The sequence below is a fragment of the Ambystoma mexicanum genome, chromosome 7q, assembly GCF_040938575.1.
Source record: "Ambystoma mexicanum isolate Mex_15411 chromosome 7q, UKY_AmexF1_1, whole genome shotgun sequence".
In the NCBI taxonomy this organism is placed as follows: domain Eukaryota; kingdom Metazoa; phylum Chordata; class Amphibia; order Caudata; family Ambystomatidae; genus Ambystoma; species Ambystoma mexicanum.
In genome coordinates this window covers 899,582,398-899,607,896 of record NC_090941.1, presented here as the reverse complement: position 1 = coordinate 899,607,896, position 25,499 = coordinate 899,582,398, and the positions used below count along the sequence as shown (strand labels likewise).

Sequence of the window (25,499 nt, the reverse complement as noted above, 5' to 3'; positions counted from 1 at the left end):
GCCTATGACGTCCACAACCTCAACGTTTTCTCAGGCAATGACAACAAATTTAGCTCCTCCTGCTCTAGAAATGGGTTTTAAACCATATCCAAGGTCTGACTATTTTAGAGCCTTGTCCTCTGTATATGAGGAAGAGGAGGATTCTGACAATAAGAGACCCTTTGGTTTGCAAAGGACTACAATACCCATGCCAGAGGAATTAATCTCTGAGGAGAACAGGTTAAAAGACCTTCAAGAGTGTCTACATGAGGCAAGTGGTTTAGATACTTCTCCAGAAGTAGTTTGCTAAACCAGACCCTGGAGATCATGCTGAGACTCCTTATAGGATTCTGATGGCCAGAATAATTGAATTCATGGGGTGGACTACACCTACACCTTCTTTTCAGCAGGATGACCTTACTGATATTTTAGATAAAAGTCCACAGGAGGATCCTGTTGTTCCTTTTCATACAGCTCTGCAAAGAAAAATATCTGCTAATTGGGGAAACTCCTGAAGTTATCCCTGCAGTAAATAAAAAACTTTCTGCTAAATACAGAGTATCAGTTTCAGATCCTGAATATCTGAGCAAGCATCCAACTCCAGAGAGTTTAGTTGTACAAGACGCGACTTCATCTAACAGTAAGTCGGCATACCCTACTATTCCACAGGACAGGGATGATAAAAGGATTGATGCCATGTCAAAAAAAGTATTTTCGGCATTTAGCATGGCGCTTAAGTCTATCAACGCCACTTGCACGCTAGCAAGATTCAGCCACACACTTGGGAGTGTGCTTCATCTGTGTAACGCTCACCTGGTATCCACGGGGGCGTCACTTAGCCTGTTCTGACCTCTTACGACCTCAAACCCTTCCCTGGAGGCTATTCGATTGGAGACTGGGCCTGAAACAAAGGATTGGTAGAGTTAACTCCCTATTGTCTCTGTGTGCTTGAACCCCTTCTTCCCCGGGGTCAAACCCTTCCCTTTGATCCACAGCTCACCTTGTTTTTTTGGATAGTGTGCTCTCCGTCCTGCTTTCAGTGCAGGGGTGCGTTGATTGATGCAGGCTCATTGCTGCCTAGTTACTTCACTGGCAAGAGTCCGACAGGTAAGTATAATGAGTCTTTTGAACAGTTCTCTAACTTCGTTCCTTTCCTTCCTTAGATGATGGTCGGCGTCCGGGGATGCCGGCGTGCTGCTGAGATGAGTAGCGCTGAAGATGAGTGATAGCGCGATGCACCCCTTTCGTATTTGCATTGAACGGAGTTCTTTTTCTGTGTCTTTTAGGTGCCGCGACGTTTTCAGCGTGGATGCCGGTTATGAAGAACAAATGCGGTGGGTAAGCGCGGTATGCGCTGCCTCTAGATGTTTCCACGCTAACCTGGAGTGTCTTTTCCCTCTTGCAGACAGACGGAGACAGAGTTCCCCCAGAGCGACTGGGATTCAGGTTAGCGTTTGAAACTCGTACAGTATTTAAAAATAAGCAAAGATTTGCAGGATGCTTACTAATGCCTTTTTTCTATTATTTTCCCTTTTTCCTTAGGAAGCAGCGTGCTGGGATGGGAATGACACCGCCGAAGAGGCCCGCAGAACAGGAGGAGTGATGAATGATGGGCAGAAACGCTGCAAAGTAAGGCTGTTCCTAACAGTGTTCTTGTTCTTGCAGGAGCTGAGCGCAGAAAAAAGATGCAGGCCTACTGGAGACCGATCCGAACACGGTGAGTGTCACGCTGCAGGTGCAGAAAACGCAAAGCTTGTTTCTCAGCCTGGGTGTGGCTTAAATAGTCTCTGGTTATCCCAGGTGTCTCTGGGCTGAACCACACCCAAAAGACTAGACCACACATGCAGTTCTGGGAACCGAAATATGTGGGGGCATCCATCTTGTCCCCATCAATGCACTACAAGTCCAATCCCCAATGTTATCCTATGGGAGTGAGTGAGTCTGGTGCCACAAGCGCCAAGTCTGACTCCAAGTGGGTCTTTGGAGGGATGGAGAGGCCCTTGAGGGCCATGTAGATGATCGTGGCCTGGCTCCAGCCTGACATCTTGGAGGGCTGGGGACATGAGGGGCAGGAATCATGACAATCTGCGGCTGACTGTCTCCCAGAAGGAGAAGAAAGGGATTCTTAAACATCATCAGTGATGGAAAGGATGCAATGTGCGAGTCCCTCCAAACAGGCATTGATTCTGCTGACAGCATCAGCAGGGTCATGGCGGCAAGTACCACAATCCGCAGATTTGCGTGGTTGCAGAAGTCTGGTTTTGCTCCAGATGTACAAGCCAGACTTCTGAACAAGCCCTTTGACAGCACTTCTTTATTTGGAAAGGAGGCTGATGACAGCCTGGAGAGATTACAAATTTCCAAGGAAGCAGCGAAATCCCTTGGGGCTGCAATCTGGCAGACTCCAAATCGCCCATCAGGAGCTTCCTGGAGGGGTAGATCCTTTCGATTTTACTCCGCATTCGGAAGAGCCAGAGGACGCCCGGCTCAAAGGGGCCAGAAACGATTCACCCGTGGTGGACGGGTCAAAGGTACAAAAGCCGCAGCAGCAGGTGCCACTTTACCCTCAGCATCTGCGTCAGCTGTTTCTAAACCCCTCTGAGGTCTCCCCTCACAAGACACCAGTAGGGGGCAGGTTAACTCAACATCTGGCAGAATGGCAGGCTACTATGTCAGATGCTTGGACATTGGAGGCAGTTGCCCAAGGTTACTGCCTACCCTTCCTACACACTCCTCAGGGTCATCCACCGGTGAACAACTCTTTGACGCTTCCAGACCCGCTCATTATGCAGGAGATTTTAGAGCTGCTAGCGAAGGGTGCCATAGAACCGGTACCCATAGCGAAAGGAACAAGGTTTGGTATTCCCCCCCTACTTCCTAGTACCAAAGGAGGACGGTGGACGGAGACCCATCTTGGACTTGCGAGAAATGAACAAATGCCTCAGGAAAGACCAGTTCAATATGGAAACCCTTTTTCAGATCCTTCAGGCCCTCCAGCTTCAGGACTGGTTGGTATCTCTAGACCTTCAGGATGCTTATTTCCATGTGCCAATCCATCTCAAACACAGGAAATACCTGAGGTTCGCAATTGGCAACTCTCACTATCAATTTTGAGTTCTGCCATTTGGGCTGACCTCCGCCCCAAGGGTCTTTACCAAGCTAATGCGGGTAGTGGCTTCGAGTCTAAGGAGGGAAGGGATCCACGTCTACCCCTACCTGGACGATTGGTTGATCAGAGCAGTATCTCCGGAACAAGCTCAGATCCAGCTAGATTATGTCTGCCACTTCCTTCACAAGCTGGACTTCTCCCTCAACTTAAAGAAGTCTCAGATGATACCATCAGAGAGACTCCAGTTCATTGGAGCAGTCCTGGACACTTCCCTGGGAAAAGCCTTGCCACCAGAGGTGAAGGCTCAAGATATTCTACAGATGGTCACCAAATTTCAAAATGCCCAACGTCTACCAGCCTTTGACTTTTTGAGGTTGCTAGGCCTCATGGCATCCTGCATCTTCCTAGTGCCAGAGGCTCGCGTGAGAATGAGATCCCGCCACTGGGCAATAAGAACCTAGTGGTCGCAATTCCCAGGAAGAATGTCAGATCTCCTACAAGTCCCAGAGAGAGTAGCTCGAGACCTTCAGTGGTGGGCCTGTCGGGAGAACATCTTGAAAGGAAGGTTTTGGCAACCATGGCCGGAGATAACAGTAGTCACGGATGCCTCACCCACGGGGTGGGGAGCCCATGCCAATGACTTGACCATCAGCGGTCGTTGGTCTCCATCGGAGTCCAGACTACACATCAACCTGTTGGAGCTGAGAGCAATCAGACTAGCGCTGAACGCTTTTCTGACATCAGTACAGGGAAAGAATGTCCTGATAATGACAGACAACACAGTGGCCATGCACTACCTCAACACAAGAGGAGGGGTAGGGTCACTGCCACTGTGCAGAGAGGCAATGCAGCTCTGGTTTTGGGCAATTCAAGAAGGAATCTCTTTTGGCATTTCACCTAGCCGGAGAGAAGAACCTGACGGCGGACGCTCTGAGCAGGCAGAGCACAGTCTCCCACGAGTGGGAGCTAGCTCAGGAAGTCCTTCAAGAGATCTTCACCCTTTGGGGAACCCCTCAAGTGGATCTGTTCGCCACCAGCATAAACAGGAAGTGCGATCAGTTTTGTTCAAGTGAATTTCCCCCGAGAGGAGCTCTAGGGGACGCGTTCGTAGTGGACTGGGAGTTTCCACTTCTGTACGTGTTTTCTCCAGTCCCTGTCATTCCTCAAATGATCAGGAGGTTGAGAAGATTCCGGAAAGCCATAATCCTAATTGCCCCGGATTGGGCCAGGAGAACGTGGTACCCGGACCTTCTAGACATGTCCATCTGTCCTCTGATTCGTCTTCCGCAAAAAGAGGATCTTCTCTCGCAGAAGGGAGGTCAGGTTCTCCATCCAGACATCAGAACCCTCAACCTTCACGCTTGGTTTCTGAAAAATTGAGATACAAGGATTGGGATCTCCCGGATGACGTCATGGAGGTGTTGCTTTCAGCTAGAATGCCAGCAACAAAGACTTTTGTTTGTTTGTTTTTGTTTATACTGCTGCCGTTGGAACAAATTTTGCGGCTGGTGTAGAGAAAATAATATTGAACCCTTTTCATGCAATACACCAATGGTGTTATCTTTCTTACTTTACTTAGCAAATTCAGGTCTTCAAATTGGTACGATCAAGGGCTACCTCGCAACACTTGTCTATCTTTAAGCGTACTTCTGAGGAGCCTTCACATTTCAAACTACCCGTAGTAATCCAATTTCTGAAAGTATTAACAAATGTCTATCCACCAAAACCTTTTCAGGTTCCTTTGTGGGACCTAAATCTAGTCTTAAAGTTTCTAATGGGTACTCCTTTTGAACCACTTTATTCTTCTTCACTAAAGTTTCTCACTCTTAAAACAGTCTTTCTAGTGGCCTTAACTTCTGCTAGAAGAGTGAGCAAATTACAAGCTCTATCTTGCAAACCTCCTCATACAATCTTTCATAAAGACAAGGTTGTCTTACAAGTGAAGCCCAATTTTCTCCCAAAGGTGGTCTCTGAATTCCATATTACTCAGAAAATAACCTTACCTTCCTTCTGTCCTCCTCCCCATCCAGGGAAATAGGAAGAGAGATTACACAGGCTGGATCCAAGGCGTGCCTTGAGTTTTTATATTAGCAGACTTGCTAGGATAAGGCAAGCAGACCAATTGTTTGTAGGATACGCAGGGCACAAATTAGGATTGCCAATCACAAAACAGACCATTTCAAAATGGATCATTTTAACCATTCTAGGATGCTACAAATTGGCAGGAAAAGAACCCCCTCAACATCTTGGAGCTCATTCAACCAGGGGTATCGCAGCCTCTATGGCCCTCCAAAGAGGGGTCCCAATTAAAGATATATGTGCGTCTGCCATATGGTCGTCCGCACATACTTTTACCAAATTTTACAGCCTGGATGCCTCCTCTAGCCATGAGACAAGATTTGGGAAAGCTGTGTTGCATTCTGTACATCTTTAAAGGGAAATATTTACTGCCACCTCCTCTTTATACTACTGCTATCGGAGTCCATCAAAGATGAGGAATACGTCGGAGGACACAATCCCTTCGAAGAACAAGTAACTTACGAAACTGGTAACGTTCTTTTGATGGGACGTTCCTCCGACGTATTACTTATCGCCCCTCCCATCCATCCCCACAGTAAAACTTCCCTTGTAGTTGCAGTTTGCGCTCCTTCAAGGTTACTAACCATTTAATGCAAAGCAAATCTGATCTTCAAAACGGAACTGAGCAACGGACGCTGCGCGAGTCTATTTATACTCATGATGACGTCGGCGCCGATACGGAGGCTGTCGAGGGACACCAACTCGGACGACGCGCAGCGCCCTCTACTGAAAAAATCTTCTAAGGCCAGCAAGCTGGAATGGATAACATCAAAGATAAGGAATACGTCAGAGGAACATCCCATTGAAAGAATGTTACCAGTTTGGTAAGTAACTTGTTCTTCTAGGGGCCATTCTAAAAACAAAGGAGGAACTGGCTTTCCGCTCGAGAGAGTACAAATCCTGCTGTTCCAAGTACCTCACTACAAGGTCAGCCGCCAGATAACTGTACGCAAAGCAATGTGCTTGCTTGGGATGATGGCCTCATGCATTCACTTGGTTCCAAACGCACGCCTGTGCCCAATGCAGGAATAATTAGTAAAACAATGGTCTCAGGCAAGCGGTCAATGGGATGATCTAGTGGGTGTTTCACTATCCCGGGGTCCAAGGACAACCTGCTAAAAGGAAAACCCATCCGCGTTCCACCAGCACAGGCGATCCGAACTAGAGACTCCTCACTCGCTGGATGGGTGGGGCTCACTTCCTTCACGCCACTGCCAGTGGACACATGATACTTCCCAGAGACATATCAACTTCCTAGAACTTTTGGCAGTCCTCAAGACTCTTCAGGCCTTTCAGCAGCATCTTACAGGCCAAGCAGTGCAGGTCCTCACAGATGGCACCACTGCCATGTTCTACCTGAACAAGCAAGGGGGCACACACTCTCAAAGTCTGTCCAAGCAATCCCAAAAATATATGGAAGTGGGCACTCAAGCGGAACATGTTCCTAACCTCTCAACATGTTCCAGGGAAACTCGATTCTCTGGCAGACACTCTAAGCAGATACTCTCTACTAGAAGAACACAAGTGGCAACTCGACAGAGAGACCCTAGACCAAATATTCTCACAATGGGGTCACCCCCCCATTAGACTTGTTTGCCACAAGCCTAAACGCATTATGCCCACACTGTGTCCAGGTTTCCCCAACCAGGGTCCAAGGGGAACGTCCTGCGGATGAACTGGTCAGGGAAATTTGATTGCACTCCTCCCAACACCAGACCCTCCCTCCCCCGCCATCACTCCGGAGCAAAATAGTGCACAAGCTGCACCAGGAACATGTAACTCTAATCCTGGTTGCTCCTATGTGCGCGAGACAACATTGGTTTCCACATCTACTCAAACTGGCGATGTGTGACCCAATCAAGCTCCCGTGCCCGTACAACATTCTAACACAACACAAGGGAGCGTCCATCCACCTGCACTCTCAGTCTATGAACTTGGCAGCCTGGCTACTGAAGTCATAGAATTTGGCCACCTGAATCTTCCACGAAGGTGTATGGATATCCTAAAAGAGGCACGAAAACCCAACACCTGACACTGCTATTTCAATAAGTGTAAGAGATTTGTGACCTGGTGCACGTCGCACACACTAAACCGAACAAAATGTTCCCCAGCTAACATGCTTCACTACATGCTTTACCTACTAGACTTCGGCCTAGTATTCAACTCCATCAAAGTGCATCTGGCGGCCCTGTCAGCTTACACCACTTCACAACACAAGGTGTCATGATGGAAAGTTCCTGTCATCATTTGTGGAAGGGGTGAAGAGGCTATACCCCCCAATTTCCAACCCTCCTCTGGGTTGGGATCTTAATGTTATGCTATCCAAGCTCATGGAACCACCCTTTGAGCTTATGCACAAGGCCAGCCTAGAAACATCTGACTAACAAAACTGCATTCCTAGTAGCTATCACCTCTATAAGGCGAGTCCGTGAGCTACAGACTTTGTCTGTACAAGACCCCTTCTTCATAATACACAAGGACAAGGTTGTCCTCTGAACGCACCCTAGGTTCTCACTAAGTTCATTTCGAAGTTCATGTTAATCCATATAACTTCTTTTAAAAGACATCTAACTCGGCAGAAAGAAGCCTCCATACACTTAATGTACAGAGGGTGGTCTTGTACTTTGTGAACAAAATTAAACCTCTAAGGAAAACGGAACAACTCTTGTTTCAATAGCGCCTGGAAGCGAAGGCGATCACGTATCAAAGAACGCCATCTCCCGATAGTAAACTGCATACAGCTCTGCTATTCCCAATCCAAGAAAGTCTTTCCTTTCACCGCCAGGGCTCACTCTACCAGAGGTGCAGGAGATACCATAGTTTTCACTGTACACGTCCTTCTAGATGCCATTTGCAAAGCTTTCACATTGAGTTCGATCCATACGTTCACACAGCATTATTGCATTGACACTCAAAAGCAGATTCACAGTTGGGATAAGCAGTCATAAAACATATTTGCCTCTGTACCTTCTCACTTCCCACCTTCTTCTCCAGATACTGCTCACTTATCTATGCAAAGCATGTGATCTAAGCAGATCCACAAGCTCCAGAAGGGATACATTTCTCAGCGTAATCATATTTCTGGTGCTTGTATCTGCTTAAATTCACATGCGCCCACCCTTCCACCCCTTCTGGAGTAGAAGGCGCATAGATGTTTTCTGGGTTATCACTGTTTCTGCTTTATCACATCTGTACGAATGTTACTCTTCATGCAACCTCATGTCAGAAACAAACTATCGGGTCCCAGTGCCGAAATCCTGCAGGAGCAGACGAATAGCCCACCAAATCCCTCTAACCGGTACACCCAACAGTCAATTGTTACAACTATTGAGTGGACCAGACCAGGGGAAATGGGATTGGAGAAAATAACAAACAGTCAGGAATCCTCTGGCTCCCTTCTCTCTCTGATGCCCCGAAAAGCTGGATGTCCTGAAATTATACAGCATGGGTTAAACATTAAATCACATTTCTCCAGCAAGAAATAGATGATTCTTCCCAGCTCCCTCTGTTACCTGACTGCCTCTGCCAATTGCCTAGAGGCAATTTTAAAATGGATTTGAATATTCCTTTTCTTACTCTGGTTCTGGCTTACTGCGCAATCTTCAAATTCTCACTGTCCTGTAATCAACGTTGCTCACTAGCATGACTTTCACTCTTTTCTACTGTTCATTAGTTCCACTGTGCAAATTCTTTATGAACTGTACTTCAACTAAACTTGAGTGAGTTTCTGACATAGTTCAGCTATTATGCTTGCAAGTCCTCAAGTTCTTCAGCTCATATGCTAACAAGCAACAACTCTTTGGAACTTTTTCTATTTTGTTGCTCAATGGATTAAAAAAACCTCCTGTAAAACTTGTTTCTTGAAAAATTACGAACAATTCGCTTGCAGCTGTGCGCGGACCGGATCCTTCACTTACCACACAGCACAGTCTCGACTATCCGCTGCCACTTACTGGATCCGCAACAAGACAGGACCCGCGCGAGTGAACACTGATCTTCCGCACTGGATTTTATGAAGAAAATTAATTCCTTCAAGCCGCGCACATAAGCAGAACCAACTCCTCAGCTGACTGCCTGGAAAGAGAACCGCGCTGAGATACGACCCCATAACGGCTCAACGGTCATGTGTTACGCGCCAAACACCTTCAGATCTTCAACTCCACTCCTCCCACCACAGCTCCATCTTGCTCTCAGGCCTCTGCCATGCCTACTCAACCCCTTTCTAAGAGGTCTCGTTCAAATGCTCCTTTACAGAGTACAATCATAGATCTCTATGACCGTGAATCAGACCAAGAAATTCTCTCCTTTGTAGAGGCATTTGACCCTCAGTTTATGGATGAGGATACAGAGGCCCCTTATTATGGGAATGCAAGGACGCAGAGGCAGATCAAGAGGCTAATATGTACTCCATAGATTCCCCTCTTAACCAAGACACTCCAGTTGTCGATTCCCCTATTGATAATCAACCCCTCCTCAATGAAGTGCTAGCCAAGGCGGCTGAGCACTTTCGGATTGATACCCAGGAGGTACAGGAGGATAGAGACTTTGCAGAACAAATCCTTGGGGACAAAAAGACAGTGGGCCAGTCTATCCCGCTACTGAAATCAGTGCAGCGCAGAATACAGCCATCTTTAGAAGCCCCCAATTTCACACGGGCCGTAAACCCACGTGTGGAGAAGTTATTCAGGCCCACACCTCAGGACCCTTTATACATTAGAGGCCAACTAAAACCAGACTCCTAGAAAGAGAGCAGGCACACGCCTTGCTTAATCCAAGGCTCCACCTGATAAGGAGAGCAAAAAAGATCTATGGTATGGGCAGAAAGGTCGCCTCCTCTGCGGCCTATCAAACCAGGATAGCGAACAATGCAACCTTCTTGGCCAGTTGCAACTGCCACAAGTGGGAAGAAATATCTGCTTTACTTTCGTCAGCCCCAGAGCCACTGAAATCCCAACAAGCACAGGTGGCTGCAGATGGGAGGGCTGTGTCTAGCTGTCGCCTTAAATCCAATTTTGACGTGGCGGACAATGCCAGAAGAGTAATTGCACAAGGGACCGTTATTAAGAGGCATGCATGGTTTAGCTCTGCTTCAGGTGCCCTTCCATGCTTCTCCAGTAGGACGATGCATTTCCAACTTCACCCACGCATGGGAGGGAATCGCCTCAGACCGATGGGTGCTGTCCACAGTAGCAGGCGGATACTGTATAGAACTACTCCAACGTCCCCACGACCACCCCCATGACAGAAGATCCACTCAGAAGAACATCAGCGTATCCTTCTCGAAGAGAAAGCCACACTTCTATTAAAGGATGCCATAGAAGTCGTCCTGGCCAACCAGGTAAACGTGGGTATTTATTCAACTTACTTCCTTGTGCCAAAGAAAGATCTAAAAATGCGCCCAGTATTAGATTTGCACCCTGCAACAAGTACGGCAAGCGACAAAAGTTCTGCATGACTACGCTACAAGGGGTAATCCCTCTACTAAAATTGCACCACTGGATATGAAAGATGCCTATTTTCATATTTCAATGTTCCCAGCGCGCACAAGGTTCTTCAAGGTGCTGCCCTTCGGAATAGCCTCGGCTCCAAGGGTGTCACAAAGGTACTGGCAGTGGTGGCAGCACACCTGCGCAGGGAGGCAATCCCAGTGTACCCTTACCTCGACGACTGGCTCATCACAGGGGGGATTCACCCCTGATTTGCAAGCAAAACATTCAGAGAACAATCAACCTCCTCTTCCAATTGGGCTTCTCAATCAACGAGACAAAGTCAAGTACAGTGCCAAGCACTTCAAAACAGTTCCTAGGAGCTGTCTTAAACACAGAAGAGGGTTTGATCTTTCCATCAGAGGAAAGAATAAAACACGTGTTACTGCAAATACCACATTGTCAGGCCGGCCGCCAGATAAGGGTGCACAAAGCTGTGCGTTTAATAGGCATGATGGCATCTTACATTTACCTGGTTGCTCACACGCGCCTGCGACCCATACAGGAGTGGTTGGCGAAACAGTGGCCTCAGCAAGTGGTCAGTGGGACGATCTAGTGGTCGTTTCGTCCAACACTTGTACAAAATCTTCGCTGGTGGACAAGAGAAAATCTAATGAAAGGAAAACCTTTCTACGATCCAGAGGTACAGGCAATTGTCACGACAGACACCTCACTGGCAGGGTGGGGAGCTCACTACCTTCACCACACAGCTCAGGGTCTGTGGTCTTGCAATGTAGCTCAGAACCACATCAATCTGCTGGAACTTCTGGCAGTATTCAAAGCCCTTCAGGCATTCAAACCTCATTTAACAAACCTATCGGTGCAGATCCTAACAGACAGCACCACAGCAATGTCTTACATCCACAAACAGTGGGTACACTTTCTCCAAATCTGTCCAGACTTGCACAGCAAATTTGGAAATGGACACTCAAATGAAAGATGTTCCTGTCATCACATGTTGCAGAGGAACTCGACTCTCTAGCAGACTCATTGAGCAGAGATCCCCTACAAGAAGTACACGAGTGGCGTCTAAACGGAGATCGTAGAACACCTCTTCTCTCAATTTGCTCTGCCAACTATAGATTTATTCGCCACAAGCGAAAACAGTCAATGCCCGGACTTCGCATCCAAGTTCCCCCAACCAGGCTCCAAGGGGAACACCCTATGGATGAACTGGTCAGGGAAATGTTCTTACGCTTCCCCCTACCTCCCAACACCTCTCATTAGGAAAGTGGTGAACAAAATACACAAGGAACCAATGACGTTAATCCTAGTTGCTCCTATGTGGGCAAGGCAACCATGGTATCCACATCTGCGCAAACTTGTGATGTGCTATCCCACCAAACTCCTGTGCCAGTACAACCTACTCACCCTGCACGAGGGACTAACAGTGCACCCACAGCCGCACTCAATGAACTTGGCAGTATGGCTCCTCAAATCATAGAGTTCGGACATCTCAACCTGCCACAGAGATGCATGGACATCTTGTAAGTAGCAAGAAAACCTAACACAAGGCACTTTTACTTTGACAAATGGAGAAGATTCATAATTTGGTGCCAGGCTAAAAAGATCAACCCCGTAGATTGTACTTCTTCCCACATTCTAACTTATATGCTCCATTTGCTAGATGCGCGTTTAGTATTTAACACCCTAAAGATCCACCTGGCAGCTTTATCAGCCTACACAACCTCTCACAGTAAGGTCTCATGGTGGAAAGTACCGGTCATCAAGGCATTTATGGAAGGAGTAAAGAGACTCCACCGTCCAATTTCTCACCCGCGGCCAGGTTGGGACCTCAATGTGGTACTCGCTAAGCTCATGGGGACCCCCTTTCGAGCCTATGCACAAGTCTAGTCTCAAACACCTGACTTATAAAACTGCCTTCTTAGTGGCTATCACTTCCATAAGAAGAGTTCTTATGAAGAATCCAAGCATTGTCGGTGCAAGATCCTTTCTTTGTTGTACACAAGGACAAGCTGGTTTTACGTACTCGCCCTAGGTTCTCACCTAAATTCATCTCCAAATTTCATGTAAACCAGTCAATCGAGCTATCGGTTTTCTTCCAGGAACCCATTAGCTCAGCTGAGGTAAAACTCCACACACTAGATGTGAGGAGAGCGGTCCTCTACTACGTAGACAAGACCAGACCGCTAAGAAAAACAGATCAACTGTTTGTCTCCATAGCGCCAGGCAGAGAAGGTGACCGAATCTCTAAGAATGCCATCTCTAGGTGGATAGTCAGATGTATCCAACTGTGCTATTCCCTATCAGATAAAACACTGCCTTTTACGCCAAGGGCCCACTCCACAAGAGGTACTGGAGCCACTCTGGCTTTTGTTGCAAATGTCACCTTAGACAGTATTTGCAAAGCCGCTACATGGAGCTCAAAGCATACTTTAACTCAGCACTACTGCATTGACACTCATTCCAAGACAGATACACAAGTGGGACAAATGTTTCTAAGACATTTATTTGCTCATGAACCTTCTCACATCCCACCCTATTTATTCTTCCACTGCTCGCTAATCTATGCACAGCATGTGACCTAAGCAGATTCCTCAAGCCTCAGAAGGGATACTTTACTCACCGTAATCATATTTCTGATGCTTTGTATCTGCTTAGATTGACATGCGACCCACCCTTCCTCCCCTCGGATCGAAGGTGCATGGATGCTTATGAGCTTGTCTGATACGTATCTGCTTGGATACAACTGTATTCATGCTACACCTCATGCTACCTCATGTCAGAAAAATAATATTCGAATGGATTGTGTCCTCCAACATATTCCACATCTTTGACATGTAATGTCCACAGCTGTGTACTTCGGAAACTTTTTCGGCAGAGGGCGTCCTTCGTCGATGGCGTCAGGTCAATGTCCCTCGAAGGCCTCCGTTGAGGGTGACGTCGCCGGATGTTATGAATAGGACGTAACGTGTTTGCTTCGGAGACTCGACGCGCCTCGTGTATTCCTCGTGAATGTCTTCTTAGACCCCTCCGACTCCGCGGTCTGGCTTTAAGACTTGCCCGGACTGCAAGTCTAAGATGTCGATTACCGACCCGCATCACATTTGTTTGGTGCTTGGGTGAGAGTCACGTCACAGACGACTGTTCCAAATGCCAGTCGCTGACTGCTAAGGCCTTGCGGGAGTGTAAGGGAAAGCTTCAGGTAGGTAGGAGTTCTAAACCCAGTAAGTCCCGTAAATCTAAGTCCAGGGGGATGTCTACCGATGATTCGAGGGCGACTCTCCGCGTTGGAAGGAGTCCTGGGGTCTCGGTCCCAGAGTGGTTCCTGCCATTCGTCTTCCTCGTCTCTGCATTCTAGGAAGCACCGTCACCGGTCGCCTTCCCCGTCCTCATCGGAGCATGGAGCCGCGAGGAAAGTGGCCTGTCCAACAAAGTCCTTGACTCCGGAGGAATGGGCTGCCTTCAGGGAGCAGATGTTGGCGATTTTCCAATCGCAGGGCACAGTTCCGTCCACACCTTTTGATGAAGCCAACAAAGAACGTTCTCGATCCGTGGCTCGTGCGCCTTCGGGCACAGGTCCTCAGCGCGATCGTCATCAGGAACCTTTGAGGTCCCGTTTGGACAAGGCTCAGGATGGTCGCAAGAGACATGCTCCCAGGTCTCGGTCCTTGTCCCCAGCGAGACAGCAGAAACCTGCTAAGGGCTCGAGGTCGGCGTCGAAGCCATCCGTGTCTTCGGGGTCATTTGGCTGGGATTTGCCATCACAGGTCCCTGGTACGGTGGATCCTCAAAGGAAGGCTACTTCCAAGTCTGTAAGGCCTGTTAAGGTCTCCAGACTATTTTACCTCCCTCTGGATGACATCTATGAGGAGGAGAAGAGGTCAGATTTAGATTTTGACCCTGTTGAGCCTGATGTGGCTCTTGTCTTTTCAGGGGATAGTCAATTGGAAGAGTTAAGGCAATCTCTTCATGATGCCAGTGGCTTTGACACTTATCCTGAGGTGGAGTTTGGCGGGCCTGAGCCTGGGGCTCATGCTGAGTCAGCCTACAGGAGACTGATGGATAGAGTCACAGAATATCTTGGTTGGTTAACTCCTCCTGAAGCTTTTATTCAGGATGACTTGACAGATATTCTGGATCAAGGTCTGTCCTCTGACAGGTTGTTACCTTTTCATTTGACCTTTCAGAAAAGTTTGGCGGCTGCTTGGCAGACCCCGGAATCTCTTCAGGCAGTTAACAAATCGTTAACTAAGAAATACCGCCCTTCCAGTAGCGACCCCAGCTACCTTTCATCTCACCCCACTCCCGAGAGTTTGGTGGTTCAGACGGCTATGGCCACCCCGAGGCAGGCGGCGTACCCTCCTATCCCTCCTGATAGGGACGACAAACACTTCGACGGTTGGGCACGCAAGGTGTTTTCTGCGGGGAGTATGGCACTGAAATCGGCCAACGCCACTTGTGCCTTGGCAAGATTCTCACACACTTTGTGGAATTGTGTTTCTCTTGCTGCTAAGCAAAAAGAAACAAAGGGGTTCCTTGCTCTCGTGCAAGATGGCGAGGATGCCATGTGTGAATCCCTTCAGTCGGGTTTGGACACGGCCGAGAGTGTTATCGTCCATGGCTGTGAGCACCGTTCTATGCAGATTTGCGTGGTTGCAGAAGTTGGGTTCTGCCCCGGTTGTGCAAGCCCGTGTTTTGAACATGCCCTTTGATGGCGCGCATTTGGCAGCAAGGCTGACGAGAGCCTTGAGAGCTTGCAGACCTCAAAAGCTGCGGCGAAATCTTTAAGCGCAGCTGTGCGTCAACCTCCGCCTTTTTGTCCTAGGGTACAGCAGTGGAGGGGAGGTTCTTTTCGTTACTACTCCTCCTTTGGTAGAACGAGAGGAGCCGCCAGTCAAAGGGTCCAGCGTAAAAGTACCCGTGGTGGTCGGGGAAATGGAGGTGCCAAAACCGCTCGGGCAGCTGCTCTTTGACTTCAGGCGCTGCCATAGCTACTCCAAAACGGTCATGAGGCCATGTCCCATGGTTCGCCGGTTGGGGGCAGACTGTCTCAGCATCTCCAAGAATGGCGAGCTATTACTTCGGATGCATGGGTTCTGGATACAATAGCCCACGGCTACTGCCTTCCCTTCCTACCAGCGCCTCAATACAATCCACCGGGGAATCCCTCTTTGAAGCTTCCAGAGCTGCTCCTTGTGCAGGAAATCTTGACCCTGATAGAGAAAGGCACTATAGAACTGGTCCCTGTAGCAGAGAGGAACAAGGGATGGTATTCCCCATACTTTTTTGATTCCAAAGAAAGACAGAGGATTGAGACACCTCCTGGATTTGCGTTGGTTGAACAAACTTCTCAGGAAGGACAAGTTCAAGAGGGTCACTGTTTCTCAAGTCCTCCGTGCCCTTCAACTTCAGGATTGGTTGGTGTCTCTGGACCTTAAGGATGCTTACTTTAATGTGCCAGTTCATCCCAAGCACAGGAAGTACTTGAGGTTTGCGGCTGGCGACTCGCACTTTCAGTTTTGGGTTCTGCCATTCGGATTGACCTCCGCCCCGAGGGTCTTCACCAAGCTAATGGAGGTCATGGCAGGGTATCTCGGGCGATGGGTGGAATTTACGTCTACCCCTACCTGGATGACTGGCTGATCCGTGTGCGTTCTCCCGAGCAAGCAGTGGATCACCTCAGTCTCACCTGCAGCTCCCTCCACAAGCTGGGCTTCTCCCTTAATTTCAAGAAGTCGCATCTGACACCTTCCCAACTGCTCAAGTACATCGGGGCTTTGTTGGACACTTCCTTGGGGAAGCGCTCGCCTCCCAAGGTAAGGGCTCATCACATTGTGCAGATGGTGGACAAGTTTCAACATTCCCAGAGTCTCCCGTCTTTCGAATTCTTAAGGTTGCTCTGCCTCATGGCATCCTGCATTTTTCTGGTGCCAGAGGCCAGGCTGAGGATGAGATCCCTGCAATGTGTCCTCAAGATGCAGTGGTCACAGTTCTCAGGCAAGAGGTCGGATCCCGTTCAGATTCCAATTTCGGTTTCCCAGGATATTCTGTGGTGGGCCAACTAGGGGAACCTGATGAAGGGTGAGCAGTTTTGGCAACCATGGCCGGAAGTGACTGTAGTGACGGACGCTTCCCTCGCGGGTTGGGGAGCTCATGCTGAAGACTTGACCGCCAGCGGTCGTTGGTCTCCATCAAAGTCTAAACTCCACATTAACCTGTTAGAGCTGAGGGCCATCAGGATGGCCCTAAAGGCTTTTCTGCCGTCTGTGCGGGGTAAGAGTGTCCTGATCAGGACGGATAACACAGTGGCCATGCATTACCTCAAAAAGGAGGGGTAGGGTCACTCCCGTTGTGCAGAGAGGCAATGCAGCTCTGGTTCTGGGCAATCCAGGAAATTCCACTCTCGGCAGTTCATCTGACCAGAGAGGACAATGCGGCGGATGCTCTGAGCAGGCAGAGCACGATCTCTCACGAGTGGGTGTTGGCTCAGAAAGTCCTTCTGGAGATCTTTGCCCTTTGGGGAACCCCACAAGTGTATCTCTTCGCCACCAGTGCCAACCGGTGCGAGAGATTCTGCTCAAGGGAATTTCCTCCGAGATGAGCCTTAGGATACGCATTCGTAGTGGATTGGCTATTCCCACTGCTGTACGCGTTTCCTCCAGTCCCCGTCATTCCTCAAGTGTTAAGGAGGTTACAGATGTTCGGATTCCACATGATCCTCATTGCTCCGGATTGGGCCAGGAGAACGTGATACCTGGACCTTCTAGAAATGTCCATCTGCCCTCCACGCTTGGTATCTGAAAGGTTAAGGTATAAGGATTGGGACCTACCGGATGACGTGATGGAGGTGTTGCTTTCAGCCAGGAGGACAGCAACTAAATCCCTGTACCGTTGCCATTAGTTTTGCGACGGGTGCAGAGGGCAAAATGTTTATCCTTTTCAGTGTTACATTCCTGCGGTTTTGTCTTTCTTGCTTTCTTTGGCCCACAGGGGCCTGCAAGTGGGTACCATTAAGGGTTACCGGGTGGCGCTGTCTATCTTCAAGCACTCGTCTGAAGAATGTTCCTACTTTAGAGCTTTCCCAATTTCTTAAAGGGCTCACTAATGTGTTCCTGTCGTCCCCTTTCCAGGTGCCGGTTTTGGATCTGAATTTGGTTTTGAAATTCCTGATGGGTGCTCTGTTTGAACCTTTGCACTCTTGTCCTTTGAGATTGTCTTTCAAGACAGTGTTCTTGGTTGCGGTTAGTTCCGCTCGCACAGTGAGTGAATTGCAGGCACTTTCATCTAAACCACCCTTTACTGTGTTCCACAAGGATAGGGTTGTACTGAGGGTACGTCCTTCCTTTCTACCTAAGGTTGTGTCTGAATTTCATTTGGTTAACTCCTCCTGAAGCTTTTATTCTTGATGATTTGACAGATATCAAGCTTTCAATGGGGCACCCCTACTACCACCACACAGTAACTCGTATGCACACATCGATTTCCTGTGTACATTCGTTTTCCAGCAACTACGTCCTGGATTTTGTCAAACGGCAGCCGGGCGTGTCCTACACACAGGCACCCCGCGGGACACCTACACACTGCGCATCGCGCACCCCAAAATGGCCGTCTCCCCTATTTCATCCCAGTAGGCACCCGAACTCAAACCGTACACAGCTCGTGTCCGCGATCGCTGACAGCTTCCCCTGCAGCGCATCTTTTCAGACACAGCCGGTAAGTTTGCTTCGACCGAGCCACACGAGAAACGTTACCCTACGGGTCTCTGTATGTTTCTCACCCCGCAGGACAGCACAGTTCTGCTTGCTCCCCTGGAGTTACTCACACCACGCTGTCCGCTTTTTCGGGCTCCACGCCATTTCACCGCATGTGCCATTGTACTCAGTAGTTTGTATTCAGTATTTGCATAATGGTACGGACTACATAAGTCACTGGTGCTGGTGTTTAGATTCACCTTTTAAACTTTGCTAATATTTTAAACTTTAAACTTTGCTAATTTTGCAATCCAAACCTTAAATCACGACCCACATTTCCTTGTGAGGTACTACTCCCTTTTGCCTGCACTCACCCCACGGCATCTCGCTTTGGGCTCCATGCCATTTCACCACAGCGTGTCCCTCCCGATTTCACTGTGCCGAACAACGTGCACACCTGTTCTTAGATGCGGGCATTTTCATATCTTCTAGTCATGCCCACCCCCGTCACACCGTTAGCATGCTTATCGCACCTTGCTTTTCGTTTCAAGGAGCGCCTCCCTTAGCCCCTTGTTGTTCCTTTTTCTCCGCAGCCTGTCAGCTTGCGGTTTCCTTGCGTACTCCTCACGCAAGCCTGCCCCACCTCATCATGGGCATCGATAGGCTCCCCCAAGGTAAACTTGGCTCTTACCGGTTTTTATCGCTAGGTGTATTTCCACTCCTTTTGGCTAATCACAGCCCCTCTGTCATCCCCACCCCCACAGGAATGGCTATTTCTAGGACCTAAAAATCCTCCAGTGTACCTCTTACACTGCCACACGCTGAAGTTACAGCACACCCAAGTTCCGGTAAGCACCGGTCCTTCTTAAACTTAACCTATACCTGTGCTAGATACCTACGTTTGTGCCCACTCCTACATACTTCCTGTCTGTTTATCTCTACAGACCCCACAAGATACTCCACGCTTTGGAATATCCTGTCCTGATGAAGGTCACACCACCAGAGCTTAATTCAGCTCATTTACTGGCCGAAACACTGTCTTGTTGACTGTTATATTGTCCTCTGTTGTCTTGGTTCAACTCTACATTGTTCAGATGTATATTTGCTGATTGCCCCATGCTATCATCCCACTAAATCCACTGGTCTCCTTCCCAAGGACCCCTCAGTGGATGTGCAAGCTTTGATAACACGCCGCAAATATTTTGCATTTGCTTTGTACTACTTAGTTACTAAACCATATATGTGTAAATACTGTTGTATCTTGTGTTAAACCTCAGTCAAGTGTATCTATTAACACTCCCTACAGTTTCATTAAAATCCAACTGTGGTACTGAAAAGCGTCCTGATACATCTGTTAGGATTCATCGTGTACCCCCATAGGAGTGAGTGCACCTTTCGTTAAACAGCCAGGTACCCCTTGACCTCGCTCACTTTCCTCGTTATACGTAATTACCCACCTGGGCAGAGCGAGGCATTAACCAGGTGCCCTTTTTGATAAAAATGAATTTCATTTAAGCCAGAAAGTGGTTCTTCCATCTTTCTATCCTCCTCATCCTGGTAAGGAAGAGGAGCGACTCCATAGGTTGGACCCTAGGAGAGCTCTGAGCTTTTATATTTCTAGGATGTCCAGGGTCAGAGTGGACGATCAACTCTTGGTGGGATATGCTGGACACCGATTGGGCCAGGATGCTACCAAACAGACCTTGTCCAGGTGGATTATCCTCGCCATTACTGAATGCTACTGATTGGTGGGTAAGGACCCTCCTGAAGGGTTGCGAGCTCATTCCACTAGGGGCGTGGCTACTTCCACAGCCCTACAACAGGGAATTCCTATTGGGACTATTTGTGATGCAGCCACATGGGCTTCTATCCACACCTTTGTTAAAACATTGCTCCCTGGATACACTCCATGGTCAAGACATGGTCTTTGGTAAGGCAGTTCTTTATTCTGCTATCTGATTGGGTACTCTAAATTCTTTTCCCGCCTCCATTTTCTGGTACTGCTTTGGGAGTCTGTCAAAGCTGTGGAATACGTTGGAGGACACAATCCATTCGAAGAACAAGTTACTTATCAACTGGTAACGTTCTTTCGATTGGATGTTCCTCCAACGTATTCCACATCGCCCTCCCAGTCTGCCCCTCTGGAGAATTTCCTATGCAATTGCAGCTTACGTTTCCGCAAGGCTATGTGCAGTCAAGCAGGCATTGGATATGTGCATGTCACACGTTTATGGAGGAAAAAACATAAACTGAGGCTACGAGGGCCGTGCGTCCTATTTAATAACATCCGGTGACATCGCCCTCAACGGAGGACTTCGAGGTACATAGACCTGACACCATTGACGCAGGCCACCCTTGCCGAAAAAGTTTCCGAAGTACACAGCTGTGGATATTACATGTCAAAGATGTGGAATACGTTGAAGGAACATCCAAACGAAAGAACGTTACCAGTTGGTAAGTAACTTGTTCTTCCCACCCTCCCTCCCTCTCTGCCCTGTGGGCGCTTTGAAACAGTATAGTGTTATTGTATGAGCACGTAACAAGCAAACAATAAATAAAATCTTCAGATTCACTTTTAATTTTAATTAAACAGGTAACCTATGAAGACCTATTAATGAATTTGAACATTCGTAATTTTTTTATCTAGTACCTAGGAACCACTGTTGACCAAACTGTCAAATATTTTTGAAGTTCATAATCGTTATATTGTCTATTGTTCCCCTAGGTATGAAAACTTTCAAAGAAGAATGACACAGAACCCGATGTTTTGGAAAACATGAACTAAGGATATTTGCTGTTTGAAATAGCAGCATTCTTGCTGTCAACTAACTGAGAAAATAGCCATTTTGGAATAATTATGAGTTAATAAAATAATAAAAATGTTTTTAATGACGTATATAAAACATAAACAGTATTTGTTCCTTCTCCAGTCAGCCACAATGTGAAAAACAACATTTACAATGAGAAGTGCATCTAACCTGTTTTAAGGTTTTCCTCCATGTTTGTTCTTAGTTATTTGTGGTAAAGTTCCAAATATTTGTGAAATCCCATTTATTTTGAAAGGCTGAGTTGTGTAAACATATTTTCCTTTTGTTATAAATCGAATGCTTGAGCATTACGTTTTAAAAATTTCATTTGTATCATGGAAGAAGTGACCTTTCACTACAAATTATGAGGTAGATGTATTGCCCAGACTACAAATTACTTTTTTTTCTTTATTGCAGTTCGAAGTCTTTCAGTTGCTTTGTGTGTCCATTGATTTAGTTTGCTACTTTCATTTTAGTACACCTTGCATGCTCTCTGTAACTTAATTGTATTAAAATGTCCCTGGCATTTAGTTAATATCATAGAATCTCATATTGCACACACGATGTGCACATGGTAAACACTGTAGAAACATACGCCTTTTTCAGGTGTTGCAGAGAACCGTTTGCTTGGTTCCTCGTCTCGTTGCTTTGGCCAACGCTTAGAAACAGAGTTATTAGTTTAGTTTGCTAAGCCTTGACTGTGGCAGATCCCATCTACATCGAACTCCCTGGGACACTTCCTGTGCTTATTGGGTAGAGGCTTCTAAATTGTTTCTGTCGCAATCTTCACAAGGGACAAAGTCATGGCTACTTGAGGGTGCTGCAAGTAAGTAATCTGATTTAAACCTTCATGAGTTGACTGCTTACTATCGGGGGCAGGTGAGGACATTTCCAAAATGCAAAACCTTTTTCCTGTTTTCTTGGGCGAACTGCCTCAAAGTCAAATGGCGTATTTGATGCTGCAACCTGTTTCAAACCTAAGTAGATTACTGTGCATTTTACAGACTTCTATGCCCCAATAATGCTGGGTATTCTAGTATGTGATCTTTGAAGCGATTCATATTTTTCTTTTTTGTTGATATTCTTGGAAACACAGGGTCACGAAAGTTATGCAAACAATTCATTGCCAATAATACAAATTTGACATGAGTGTACAAATTCGTACCAAAATATCAGTGGACCAGGGTACATGCACATGGATTAACAGTTGTCCCAGTTCAGATTCATGTTTGGCCAGTTCTGGGTCAAAATCCTGAATATTGAAAGCTGCATCCAAAAAAAAGGCTGCCCTTTTTCAGGCCGTGTTTGTGTGGCCTTCAACAGCTTGGATTATGACAATTTGGGGGCTTCATCCCCTAATTCCCCCACATGAGCCACTCCCCCATCCGCCCCCACCTTTCTGAGACCCCTCTGTACTCTGCCAAGTACATTGCACTCAGGCACCCCTCCAACCCAACACACAAACCCCAACACGCACACATACTCACCTGCTGGGCACATCGCCTGTGACTTCTGTGCCAGCCGGCCTTGTTGCCTCTGCTCTGACCCGTGTGCAGCGAGCGGTGTGGCGTGGCGGCTTGCAGCCTCAGGTATTTAGTCTTTTTTTTGTCTGCGATCAAAATTTTACGGGCAAAAGACCCAATGCAGTTTGGTCTTTCGAAGACTGCAAAATGTCCATATCTAATATTAGGTAGCACACTTATTTATAAATATTATATGAAATGTTTAAGATGCCCTCCATATGTTTGTATAGTGTTACCGCTGCCTCAAAATCTTACCTGCGTAAAATAGTGAACACTCATCCATCTTCCAAATAAATTGCAGTTGGGGAATTTGAAAGTGGTTTATTTAAGGTGCGAACCCATATATGATTGATAGGTACTGAAGAGGCACGAACACCTGTGAAGACATTTTTTTACACGTGAGATCAAAAACAGTTGTGATATTTTGTTTTGTGGTCCTTTTGAGTATGGTCCACCAGGACTTATAAAAGTAATTAGTGAATTGATTGTCAAATAACATTTGTTTCTATTGATCAACTAAGCACTATCTATCCTCCAGACAGCATCCCCTACACATTAATAGTGCAGTTTTCTAAGGGGTTCCGACTGCCGGTACACCTAGCTTGTTAGGTGTGAGCCTCATCTGACTAGAGCATTTCGTTTCATGTTAGCGAACAAAAATACATTCAGGTCTCTGTTCATGCCATGCGATCACTGAAATACAGAAGAGGATTTTATTTTAAATAACCCTTTTGCAAGCCACTGTTCCCCGCCTCTCTGACACCCGCCCCCACTAAAATGATACGTCTGTTATGTTAATTAACGATGCAGCCATCTCATTGGAATGTCACCAAAAGTCATACAGGATCTATGGATTGTACTAAACCGTTTTTGGTTTGCCCTCCATTGTAGATTCTCCTGCTTGCAAAACAGGAGTTTTTCACCAGTTGTGAATAGATTTTATTTGGAGAGCGCAAAGTGAGAAATCTGAAGAGGCCCACATAAATCAACAGAAATTCAATAATCTTTCTGGATTATCCGCAGTAACCTACATGTAATAGTAAAAGGTAGTGGAATCGTATACTTTAACATCTGTGCTAATAAAGCACTAGCAAAACGTCCCTGACACATTATACTACATCTAAACAAGAAACAGAAAATCTGTGCATTTCACCTCTAGGCTCCTAGGAGGTTTCAAACTATGGAATGTATAAAATGGATGCCTTTTTATTTAATTGCTTTTTCTTTTCTGTACAAAGTTTTGTATTGAGGTTTTATAATTTATGGCTTTTGTTTGACAAATAAACCGTGTCCTCCCACAAGACTGTATTGCACTTCTTTTCCAGTACTAAAATGATTCTCTGATCAGCTACATGTCACCACTGTTGTAGAACATTATCAATGGCTGTGCAGTAGAAGATGTGGTGTAACATAACATAACATTCTGATAAGTTCCCAGAATACTGGGGGAGCATGTGAGCAGTGTTGTCTAAACTTGTTTTTAAGTAAAGTTGTAACTTGTAGTTGCTTCCTTCCCTCATTACAGTGATGATTAGTGGTGAGAATTGGGTTGCAGGTGAGAACACACCAGTAGGGAGTATCGGGTGATGCAGTGTCACTACATACTGTCAGTCTATGATTAATTTGAGCGCTGCAGAAGTGAATGTGTGAAGGTCACCGTCGAGGTCTGAAGGTGAGATATGGAAGAGGCCACAGTGAAGCAAGAGGAGTGTTGTGGTGTTGATGCTAAAGGATGTACAGCACATTAGCTACTATGTTGGCCACGAGCACTCAGGACAGTACATTTTGAGCGCACAGCGCTGAGCACGCCAGAGGCTCCATGGACAAAACTGTTCAGAGCACCAGAAAACGTGCACAACAAAGAGCCAAATCGATCAACTGAAGGGGTGACCAGGATGTGGCAAACGAATTGAAGGCATGCAAACCTACTGAACAGACCTGTACTAATGTTGAGTTAAGCAAGGCACTTGAGAAGGGCTAGCCGTGGGAAAAATATTGGAACACAATATGATGTGTAGACATACTAGTGAAGATGGAAAAAACGAGGAACCTGAATCTTGATACTGACCTACAATCGGGGCCGGTCACTCAAGCATAATAACGTATATGAGCAAGAAAATGGCAGAACAATGCAAGCTTGCACTACCAAGAGGCATGGGAGAAGTGAGAGACAAACATGCTACAGATGTGATCGTTTCGCCCATTTAGCTAGTAGTCCTCAACTTCAAGCTATATGGATGTTGTGCTAGAGAAAAAGCCACATGATTCGATGTTCATCAGAACTGCCACAAAATAATGGTTCTATTAGTGACGCATGAAAAGGAGATGTTTCTAGTGTTGGCCAACGTAATCCTCAATCATATGCTTTTGACATGCTAAAAGATTCAAGAGTAAAAGGTACATTTTCCAAAAATACTGTTCCCCCATACAATTTGGGGAGAACGAACACCAGGAGATTTATTTATTCGAGAAACACAGGGGGGAAAAAGAAAAGTTGGCAAATGGTTCCAAGTATCATTAGTACACAAAGGCAGAAAAACACAGGCCAAGTTAAACCTGTCGGAGAAATGGGGCGCCTCCGTTTTGTGTTGGCCTCACCAGACGCTGTAGTAGATGTAGCTGGATGCCAGAGCAAAAGAGGCAGTAATGAAATGAGTAACAAGAGTTGGGCGAATAAATGCAAAGGGCTAATCAGAAAGGAAATATGTTGTCTAAAAGGATTCTGCCACACATTAAGTTAAAGATCGTGTACAGACCTGTTGTACACAAAGTCAGGAATATTCCCATTGCAATCAGGTAAGAAGTAAAATAATTGGTTATTGAGCATGTAGAGGGGGCCAGCTTGGTGTCATCTATTGGTG

At 46.8% G+C, this 25,499-nt stretch overlaps 1 protein-coding gene across 1 annotated transcript in view; it reads left to right on the top strand.

Annotated features, from left to right (window-relative positions):
• The window catches only part of HIKESHI (heat shock protein nuclear import factor hikeshi), a 168,908-nt gene extending 144,969 nt beyond the window's left edge, over positions 1-23,939 (top strand). The window contains exon 5 of the mRNA XM_069639739.1: positions 21,034-23,939. Within this exon, the coding sequence (XP_069495840.1) occupies positions 21,034-21,088 (55 nt within the window). The 3' untranslated portion in view covers positions 21,089-23,939. The remainder of the gene's footprint in view (positions 1-21,033) is intronic.
• Positions 23,940-25,499: the final 1,560 nt, after the last annotated feature.